This window comes from Zingiber officinale, chromosome 8A, assembly GCF_018446385.1.
Source record: "Zingiber officinale cultivar Zhangliang chromosome 8A, Zo_v1.1, whole genome shotgun sequence".
Lineage (NCBI taxonomy): Eukaryota > Viridiplantae > Streptophyta > Magnoliopsida > Zingiberales > Zingiberaceae > Zingiber > Zingiber officinale.
Window position 1 is genome coordinate 125,305,087 of NC_056000.1, and position 11,820 is coordinate 125,316,906.

At 35.3% G+C, this 11,820-nt stretch overlaps 1 protein-coding gene across 1 annotated transcript; it reads right to left on the bottom strand.

Moving 5' to 3' along the window:
• LOC122010131 (pyruvate dehydrogenase E1 component subunit alpha-3, chloroplastic-like) lies at positions 1-4,981 on the bottom strand. The gene is made up of 3 exons (XM_042566560.1): positions 4,626-4,981; positions 3,729-4,518; positions 1-564 (listed from the first exon to the last, which is right to left on the bottom strand). The coding sequence occupies exons 1-3, from the start codon at positions 4,830-4,832 to the stop codon at positions 287-289; spliced, it is 1,275 nt and encodes a 424-aa protein (XP_042422494.1). The 5' UTR covers positions 4,833-4,981; the 3' UTR covers positions 1-286.
• Between the last annotated feature and the right edge of the window lie 6,839 nt (positions 4,982-11,820).

Below are 11,820 nucleotides of genomic sequence, written 5' to 3' on the forward strand. Positions count from 1 at the left end.
TGGTCTAAACAAATAAGTTGAATGCAATATGTTCACCTGCAAACTACTTGAATAACGACACCGTATCAGCTCAACAGTTGTATTTAATTTATGAGAACAACGAAACTGTCATGAATTCGTGCATTATGCTTCTACAACACACAACGAATCACATTCTAGCTGACGATGGAGCTAATAACTGCCACGGGAAAACATCGTTCTCTGGGAAGAATTATATTTGAGTAATGGATTTGTTAAAATCTCAGATAAGTGAACCAAGATTCAGGTGGCTTACTGGTCCTGTAATTTAAACTTGCGCTGTGCCTTCCGTGAACTTGGGGTCCTCGCACCTGTACTTCCCATCCGGGCCTATCCCAAATCCCTTAGGATCGGCAAAGACGTTTTCCAGGAGCTGGCTTCGCGGAGGAAATGGACTTGAATCTGCAAACTCCACGGCGTCTTCGATAACCTCATCAATTTTTGTCACAATGGCTTTCAACTCCCATTCAGTTGCCAGGTTCTTTTCCAGAATGTATTTCTTCAGTGCCGTGATAGGATCTCTGGCAGCATAATGTGCTTTTTCATCTGCCAAAATGGAGCATTTTATGGATTCAAATTAGATTTTCCTGTTGCATGAAGTTGATTCTGAAGAAATATGACAACTCATGTCTGATATACATGGTGTAAGTGCATAATTAGTTGGTTAAGATAGTAATAAGGTTTGTATTAATTTAGGATGCTCTGCTGATGAGGCAGAACATCCTACAGACAGGATCAACGAAGCACAAAGCCAAGATGCCTTTAAAAGTGAGCAATCCTTAATAGAGACATTTTATCATAGAAAGTGTAGTCTCTGAACACTACAAAACTTATCAAGCTATTTTGGAAAAGTTTATCGTAACATCAAACCAAAACAACCAAATTTTACTGTTCATATAGGAAGAGTAAAAACTTTATATATAATTAACTAGAACACCTAAGAATCTATAGAACAAATTACAGCAATTAACCATAAGGCGCAGTTAAAGTTGTAGAATTCCCAAAATATACACCTAACTTTCAAATTTCCCAAAGGACGCACTTGTTTCTCATTTTACCCCTTCCGTCAACCACTTTGGTGTTACATTCAAAGAACAGTGCTAGATTTCAAAAATCAACACCACGGTGGCACTGGTTTTAGGGTTTATGCAGCACCAAAGTTGTGCTAATTTTTCAAATGCAACACCACTGTGGTGTTGTTCTTTGAAATGCAACACCACTGTAGTGTTGTTCTTTGAAATGCAACACCACACTAGTGCTGTTCTTTGAATGCAGCACTATTGGTTTGCGGAGGGAGTAAAATGGGAAACAAGTATGCCCTTTGGAAAATCTGAAAATTAGGTGCGCCTTTTTTTGTATGGTAACTGATAGATGTGCACCGTGGTCATGTAGGACTAGAATAGAACATAAACACATCCCAACATCATGGATAAATGATATAAACACAGAATATTTAAGAGCAATTCATAGTCACATCGCAATACAATTAGAAGAATAAGGGGAAAATGATATACAGAAACAATATAATTTAGTGCTGAAGTAAACTGAAACTTTAAACAAATTGTTCTTCACTGATAAGTAACAGAAAAGAAGTAGAAAAGGACAGGGAGCATAGAGACAGTGAATAGCCAAATATATTCTGGAAATTCATTAGAAACCATGACCATTACCAACCTACTAACAGATTTTTTTTAGCTCAAAAGTTAAGAAATGTTTTGCTAAAGGTTCAAACCCTTTTTACTTAATATTTGATCAAAAATAACAATTAATATCTAACCTAATGGCTTTTTTTTGTATACCTTCCACCAGAAGGATGATTCAAGACTCCAAATTAAGATCTTGTTACATATTATTTTATTTTGTTAAAAGAAAAACTATCCTATGTTCGAGGGCGGATCCTGCTGGGGATGTGCCTTAACAGAATTTTGGGAAAAAAATAAGGCAATCCTGTAAAATTTAGGGGTGGCAAGCAAAAATTTGAAAGCTTTTGGGACCTTTAGCAAAAAGTTCAATAAAATTAGGCTTCTACTACCTCATCTTCCATGTTTACATGGTTACGCCCCTTTTCATTTTCTGCTGCAGCACAGCCTGTGGGGGCTTGGCCTCGACCGCCTAATTCCAAGATCTTTCTCTCCAAGTCTTCCGCCGAGCATTGGCAACCACATCTATAGTGATGATGTGACCACCTCTCCAAACCTTCAATGACAAAGATTCACGCTCCTATCCAGCATTTGTGCAATTTCACAGTGTGACTTGGGAGCACATTGCCAGAGTTTTTCTTGTCACTTTTTATTTAAACCTAGTTTTTGTCGTTGCAAAAATTATGTTGTTTCCTGCTTTGATTTTTTTATTTATATATATTTTTTGTTGATCAATTCAATCAAAATGATTAGTATGAAGTAATCTGTTTTTCTCCTTTTGCTAAATCAATTTCCTTTTCTCTTTCTAGGTCAGATATTAGCCTTCAGAATAGCAATATTCATCCTTCAATATTAATCTTTATAATAGTTCTTGTATTTTTCACAATCAGATCACAATTTGAATAGTGATTTCATTTTCTTTTCTAGGTTAAATATTTTCCTTCATGCTCATGATGTTTGTCCTTCAATAAGAATCTTTATAATTCTTGTATTTTTCATGTTCAATTCACATTTTAATTATTTGAACACCTGTAATGAAGGCAAGGCGTCAAGTTGTCACCCCAAGCACCCACGGTTCGATCCGTAGCTACGACGCACTTGCAGGGATTTTTTCTTCAAATGGGGCGTGCAACCACGGGATGTTAGGCTTATGGGTCGCCCACTGCGAGCGCTTCCCGATTACCTTGGCGGCCAGTGGAAAACTTCCGTGGGACCGAGCCAATCACCCCAAGTTTGTGAATTCCTATTCTTTGCGATTAACCAAGTTGGTTGATAAACATAAGCAGTGATTCAGAATTGTTAAATTACAAGCTTCTTATTTATTGACATTTGAGCCAAATGTGGAGAGTACCTTAGATGTTTGAGGATATGGAAGTATTACTAACCTGGGAGTGTGATTGATCTAAAAATTAATAGATTGATAAATCAAAATGCTTTAAGTTTCAATTTAATTTAGCAACTAATTATGTTTAAACAAAGTGTCCTACATCCTTGAAGCAATTGAAACAAATTATCTATGAAGTGTTATCAGAACATGTTGCATTGTAGCTAATTGTAAGCTCGTTAGAGAACTCCATAGACATACTCTACAATATGTTTCTAACTTATTGGTAGACTAACATTGGTTTGTTCTAGTTTCATCTTTCTATTAGGGCATTGATTATGTTTTTGGAGTGATTTAATTACATACACATTAGTTACACTTTTCTTCCACTTCATTACAATTCATGTTTGTATCAATAAATGTAAACAAACTGATTACTCAAACTTGTTTCTTTATCTTCCACCATTTTGTTATTCTCTATGTATTGCATCGATATATTTTAAGTTTCTTTTTTATATATATTTTGCTTTTGTTCGCTTTTCAGTTATATATGTTATGATATTGGATTATCTATCTTGGTAAGTAATTATTTGTTATATTTGTTAATGCCCTATCAGAGGATAATCCTGGTTCCAGCAGAGATATTAATCTAGTATGATATTCTATGCTGTGCAGGTTCAAAATGAACAAAAACAAGAACAAGACAGTAAATAGTGGAGCACAGAGAATCAATACTTCCAGCTTACCAGGCTTTCGGAGCTCATCAGGATCGGCGAGTGAGTGACCCCTAAAGCGGTAGGTCTGACACTCGACGAGTGTTGGTCCATCGCCCCTTCTTGCCCTTTCTATTGCTTCCATGGCTACCTCCCGCACCTTCAATACGTCCATTCCATCTACATGATGGCCAGGCATACCAAATGCAGGGCCCTTCTTCCAGATCTCTGGATCCGAAGTTGCTCTGATGTGTGACATTCCTATTGCCCACAGATTATTCTCCACAACAAACACAATGGGCAGCTTCCATAGCTGCGCCATGTTAAGGCATTCAAAGAACTGGCCGTTATTGCATGTCCCATCGCCAAAGAAGGCGACGGTAACGTCAAGACCATTGGGGTTAGACTCCTTGAGAACCTCATGGCGGTACTTTGACGAGAAGGCGGCGCCAGTTGCCACCGGAATGCCTTCTCCGATGAAGGCGAAGCCACCCAGGAGGTTGTGGGTCGACGAGAACATGTGCATCGAACCGCCCTGCCCGCGGCAACAGCCGGTAGTCTTGCCGAAGAGCTCCGCCAAGACAGCACGGGCAGGGACGCCCTTGCTCACCGCGTGCACGTGGTCTCTATAGGTGCTGACCACGCTATCCCGGGCTTCAAGAAGCTTGATGAAGCCAGTGGACACGGCCTCCTGGCCATTGTAGAGGTGGACGAAACCGAACATCTTGCCGCGGTAGTACATCTGCGCGCACATGTCCTCCAACACGCGCCCCAACACCATGTCCTCGTAAAGCACCAGCGCTTCCTCGCGGCTCACTTCCGCCTGCAGGAATCGAGATTTTAAAAAAGAACATCAAATCCACATAAAGATGAAATCTTGATACGGCAGAGATCGCGGGAGGGATCCAAACTCTTTGGAAAACCACATACATGGCGTGAGGTAGAGGAATCGGAGGCGATGGGATTCTGTCCGCTGATGACGTCGGATGAGACGGCGAGGGGAGGGAGAGGGAGGCGAGTCGACCTGAGCCCGGAGCGGGATAGAGGGGGAGCGAAGGGCGAGGCGAGGAAGGGAGACGAGGATCGGGCGGCGAAGAGAGGAGGGGAGAGGATCTTGACAGCGGAGAAGGTCGACATCCCAATGGGAAGGGAATGGATCGGATCGATTCACGGAGGACGAAGGAGGAGGAAATGCGGGGGGAGGAAGAAGAAGAAGAAAGAAGGGCGGATATATCGAGGGGGCGATGGAGTGGAAAGTATCGCCTCCAAGGGCTTTTCCCTTTCTGTGGTTCCACGTTCTTTCTGCTTCTAGAATGAATATTTAAAATTATGCTAAATGGCACTAAATATTTATTGTATTCAACCTTAAATATTATTTTCTGAACTTTTTCATAGACCAAAGAAACATTAACATTAGATTTGCACTCGAAGAGGAAGAGTAGATTCCTGATTCATTTCCGGCCGGATTAAATGATCCTTCCAAGCGGTTATTTGGTACCGTAATTTATCTAGCTTCGAGATTCATTACTAGCGGTAGAATTATATAATCGCGATAGGTAACCCAAGTATCTATAATTTAATTCTTAAATAGAAAATGTAATCAAAATATATTAAACTTCTAGATGACCGTTGCTTATTTTATCTGGATGATCGATAAAAAAACTTTCACATATGAATCTAATTATCTTTTCCACCATAAAAGAAAAATTAAATATTGAATGTCAATACTATCTTTCTTCTTAAGTGTTAAATTATATAAAGGTGTCTTTATATATTCTTCAAGATGTATTTGATTCAAATTGTTAGGTATAATTTTAGTTACGTAATTATCAGGTAATCATGTAAATAAGGTTATAGGGAATAAAAGATAACTAAATATTATTTGATTCAACTTAAGTAATGCAACCAAAATTTGTTTGTTTAAAGGTTATTTTTTATTTATTTATTTATTTTAAGTTTTAAATTTATTTTATTTTATTTTTATGTTTTTTAATATTTTTTATGTTTTAGAAGTTTTTTTACGTTTTATTTGTTTACATTTTTTTATGTTTTTAAATTTTTTTACATTTTTTTTATATTTTTTATTTGTTTTAATTTTTTACGCTTTTTTATTTTTTACATTTTTTATTTTTTTAATGTTTTTTTATTTTTAAATTTTTTATAATTTTTTTTATGTTTATTATTTTTTTTTACGTTTTCCTATTGTTAAATTTTTTTACGTTTTCTCTTATTAGAGGGTATTTTTGGTAAAAGAATTCGTTAATCCCGAAATCAAAAAAAATATCAGTTTTCCGAGTTTTTCTGATTCTGAGTTGCATGCCTCTTTGGCTGACATGTCGGACATGAAATATTACTTGGGAATTATCGATTACTTAAACCAAATAGAGTTTTTGTTGATAACTTTGAATGAATAATCAAAGTTATCCAGAATAATCCTCAACCAAACGCACCCACAGAATCATAGTTGTATCTATCCTTTGGCGGGTGAGTTGATCTAATCTCAATCTCGTATGAGCTAACATAATTCGGCAAGCATATCGCGTGGCCAGTGTGACCCACCGATAATCAAGTTAGCACCAAGTCAGGAGATGGGGCTCATGGATATGCAAGAAGGGAGATGGCGAGTAACTCAAGAATGAAGAGTGGCTTCCATACACGATAAAAAAATCATACGTTTATTTACCATTACCTAACCTTATATAGCCAATAAAAGAGAATATGTCGTTGATCAACACGCAAGTCACACAAGCTGCCATGCAAGCCACATGAATAGCCACACATGCGAAGAGCTGGAACCGATCGCCTAGCCGAACGGAGACAGAGAGAGATAGGACACTAGGGGAAACAACCTACGAAGTCATATATCGGACACGGTTGGGCAGTAGGCCAAGTGATATATTCGATGCAACCACCTCGTCAGGGCGGTTGTTATTCCACAGTATATGATGAGTCATTTGTCAAAGTTATCAGAGGTTGAGGTCAAAACTGAACAGTTCAATGAGGATTTTTTTGAATAGGGAAGTCGCTATGCTCGAGCAAAGTTGGGAGGAGACTAACTAGATAGGTTGGTGGAGGATATCTTATTAGTAATGAAAACGTAGAAATATGGGTTATTTATGATACTCATGTTGTCCATATTTTTACGGAGTAATTTACCAATATATCCTTTAGTATTTTCATTATATAATACGCCCAAGTCTTTCATAAAAATAGGAGAAAAAGAAAAGAGGGAAGAGTGATTTTGTATCAATGACAACAGCATCCAAAACAAGTTGAGATTTGGTTTATGGATTTGTGAAGAATTTTTTGATTTTATGATCATTCTTCCGACAGTAAATTAGCAAGTTTGAAGATTACATTTTGCCATCGCCGATTATAGATCTACGGAATATCACTGTAAATTTTCAAAGGCTTCGAATTATGTATATCATACGATAGAAATACTTCATTGGTATTAGAATAGTATGTATTCTAAAGCATGATGATGCTATAGGATCGATGATATACTAGAGGGGGGTGAATAGTACTCATGGCTAATTCGTTCATTTTGAAAAACTCAGAATAACGCAACGGAATAAAGAAAAGAAACAAACACAATCGCTAATAGGTTTCTTTTACTTGGTTCGGAACCTGCGACGACCTCTACTCTAAAGCTTGTAATCGTTAATCGCTTTCGGTGAGCAATCATTAATAGCTCGGGAATTCTTTACAAGTAAACGATTACGAGTACAAAACTAAACAAAGTATACCGATGATATAAGGATGAGTAAAAGAGTCGTCGATTATCGGAGCAGCAGTTGAGCATTGTTGAAGCGTTTCGGAGCAACACACAGGAGCACGAGTAGTCTGATTTTCGGCGTCCCCAAAGTGCTGGTCGAGATCCCTTTTTATAGCCTCTTCAAACTTGATCTGCATCCTCTGATCTCAGGATCAAGTTTTGACTTGACCCGGATTGATCGACGGATCCCCAAGTTCAGTCGACCGAACCTGCTGAATCCACCCGACCTTCCGTCCAAATGCAGTCTCTCTATATGAGCCTTAATTCAGTCGACTGATCCCTCCATTCGGTCGCCCTATCAGCCGATAGTCTTCGTCTTATCCGATTCGATCAACCTGGCTCGATCTGGTCACCTCTTATCCCCGGTTCGATCGACTGATCCCTCGATCAAAACCCGGACTAATCTCTGGAAATCTGATCCTATTGTACTGGGGTTCGATCGACCGATCCGGTCGTTCGGTCGATTGATCAAGGCCAAGTCTGACTCTGTAAAAGTTGTTAGTTTCCTGCAAAACAGAGTTAGACAAATGATAATTAATAAATAACTTGACAGTGTTCAGACTACCCGGCTTTGACTTCGGATTTCCTCCCAAAACCCTAAGCTGAACCGACACCTACTATTCCCGCAGCAAGGGCACGTCCTCACTTACTCCTCTCAGGATAAGTTACCTGTTGTCAAACCGATCATTCAGACCGATTGGACTTTTGCTCAGCGCTCGAGACTTCAAGTCTTCGTACTGGACGTCCGCTCCACGACTCGTCCAGACTTCCACCTGGTCCGTGACCACTAGGGTTTCTACCTAGAGTCCCCGACTCTAGGATTTTGCCTAAAGCACTCGACCTGCCAAGACTTTCCACCCCTAGGGTTTCCCACCTGCCTAATTGTAGCTAGGACTTTCCATCACCTAGGGTTACCACCCCCTAGGGTTTTCCACCTGTTTAGAATCCACTAGGACTTTTGCCTAAGACAATTTAAGATTTTCCTACAAGCTCAATCAATCTTGTTAGATCACACGATAACTTAACTTTGGACTCTTTGACATAATCAAAACTTAGGTTCGATCATCTAGTACTTCTTGCACTAACAATATCCCTTTTTTAAATTATGACAACCTAGTTCAAAGTTAAGTAAAATATAATAATAATTAAAGGATTTTTAACATGAGCATAAATACAATAATTTGAAGAAAAAAACTCCCTTATGCTCCCTCTTTCACGAAAATTATGTTTAACTCTTAACTTTGATTTTTTTTTTCTCTCCCTTTGACATAAATCAAACATAAAATAAGTAGATCGAGAGAAGGTTGGTTAGCATGTAAAGATAGTACAAAATAATTTTACTATGTTAAACTTCTCCTGAAGGGTAACACTTAGAAAAAAACTTAGCTAATTTTAAGTTTCAAAACTGTCTTAGTTTTTTTTTAAAAAAAAACTTAGCTAAATTTTAGCTTTAAAAATAATTTTTTTTGACAAACACTTAGCTAAACTCTTTGAAAAAAAAACTTTAAGTTTAAAAAATTTGATATAAACCGAGTCAAGTACTTAGCTTTAAAAATAAGTTGATAAAAATTTAGTTAAGTACTTGGCTTAAAAAATATTTTCATAAAAGCTTAGCTTTTTAAAAATATTTTGATAAACACTTAGCTTTAAAAATATTTTGATAAAAATACTTAGCTAAGTAAATAATTTCTTTGAAAAATACTTAGTTTCTGTCTTTTAAAAAATAATTTATTTTTCTTTTAAAAAATAGTTTAAAATATTAAATTTCCTCTTTTAAAAATATTTTGAACTTTTGAAAAGTTTAACTTTGAAAAATAATGTTTTAAAAGATTAAAAATTAATGTCTTAACTTTTCTTTCACTCTCCCTTAATTAATGCCAAAAAATATTTGAGGGCCCTAGAGTCCAAGAATGTAAATCAAAAATATAAAAGTTATTATTTATTTTCCTGATTTTTCATTTCACATATTCTAGGTTATCAAACATGTCCAGGTTATGAGTTTATGTGAGATGAAGTTAAGTTAATATTTAAGTTGATTTTATCTATGATGATATTAAAGAATATTTTTAAAAAATAATTTAAGTTAAATTTAGATTTAAAAAAATTAAATTTTAAAATATAAGTTTAATTAGATTTAAACATTTGGCAATATTAAGATTTTGAAGATTAATTATAATTTGAAAAATAATTAATGTTAACATATTAAAAATTAATTATGTTAATCAATTAATTGAAATTAATTATATTTTTGAAAATTGATTTGAAAATTAATTATCATTTAAAAATAATTAAGATTTTTTAAATTAATTAAACTTTTGTAATTAATTTGATTTTAAACTTAATTAAGATTTTATAATTAATTAGATTTTGAAATTAATTATGAATTTTAATTAAGTTAGCTTTAATTTAATTAATTTAGGTTTGGTTAACTACTTTAAATCTATGTCCATCTACCTTTTTCTAGATTTTCAATCAAGGAACCTTAATAGTTTTGTGAGATGACTAATTTAATCTTCAATTTTTTTTTAGAATTCCAATCTAAGGATTGATCAACATTTGATTTAGACTAAGGTTTAATAGTTAGTCAATTAAATATTAATTTCAATAATTGACTACTAGACTGTGGCAAGGCACTAGACCTTTTTGGGTATTGGATCATCAACCACTTATGGACAAAACCTTTTGATCCTGTCCGAAAGTAAAAAAACACGAAAAGTTGGGGATGTGGCGTTCACACTGACCTAATGTGAACTCTGCGCGGACCTGCAACACAAACTACGTCAGCGCCGAGCAAGGGAAGGGGTCCCCGACGTTGGCCCTTCGACGCTCAAGTCAGTCACCGGCGATGAAGTCGAAAACGACGCAACAAGAAGACTACTATAGCGTAAACAGTGAATATCGCATACCTCCGTTGATGCTCGGACCCCTCTTTATATAGAGCTCTCGTAGCACACATGCACGCTTCCCCAAGACGAGCACGCATGCACTAGTTTATATGTGTTTGTCTACCTCTCTTGATTATATCCATGCTCTCAAATACCAATTTGATCAAAATATTAAGAGCATTGATTTTTTGAACATGAATTAAATTTTTTAAACACAACCTTGTTCAAAAAATCACTACTCGTAATATATTTAGTCAAATTGATGTTTGAAGGCATGATATAATCAGGAGAACTAGCTAAATATATAGGAACTAATTTCATATCAATCCGAGATCATTTGATCCATCAACCTATTTTACCTAAAATCGACTTTGATAAAAAAAAAATAGTCGAATGATTTAAAATTTTAGTCGATTGATTTGCTCAAAATTTTGACATTCAAAAATTTTATAAATGCATCTGAATTCAAAAAATCACTACTCTTAATATGTTTGTTCAAATTGATATTTGAGAACATGGATATAATCAAGAGAAGTAGATGAATATATATGAGCTAGTTTCATGTCAATCCGAGGTTATTTGATCCATCAGCTAGTTTTAGGCAAAATCAACTGATCAATCAAATAACCTCGGATTGATATGAAACTAGTTTTCATATGTTTGTCTACCTCTCCTTATTATATCCATACCTCAAATACTAATTTGACTCAATGTACTGAGAGCAATAATTTTTTGATCACAAATTAAAATTTTAAAATATATTCATATTTAAAAAATCACCGCTCTCAATATATTGAGTTAAATTGATATTTGAGGGTATAGATATAATTAAGAGAGGTACCTGAATATATAGGAATTAGTTTTATATCAATCTGAGTTCATTTGGTCCATCAGTCGATTTTATCCAAAATTGACTGATGAACCAAATGACCGTAGATTGACATAAAACTAGCTTCTATATGTTCGTTTACTTCTTCTTATTATATTCATATGCTCAAATATCAATTTGACCTAATATATTAAGAAAAGTGATTTTTTCAACACATATATTTTTTAAAAAATTGATCGTTGAAATTTTAAGCAAATCAGTCGACTGATTTATTTTTTTTATCAAAGTCAATTTTAGGTAAAATTAATTGATGGACCAAATGATATCGGATTAATATAAAATTAGTTCCTATGTGTTTAGCTAGTTCTCTTGATTATATACATGCCCTCAAATGTCAATTTGACCCAATATATTAAAAATAATGATTTTTTAAACAATGATGTGTTTAGAATATTCAGTTCATGTTTAAAAAATTACCGCTCTCAATTTATATTGAGTCAAATTGGTATTTGAGGGTATAGATATAATCAAGAGAAGTAGACAAATATAAAAGAACTAGTTTTATATCAATCCGAGATCATTTGCTTCATTAGCCGATTTTGCCTAAAGCCAACAAATGAGCCAAATAACCTC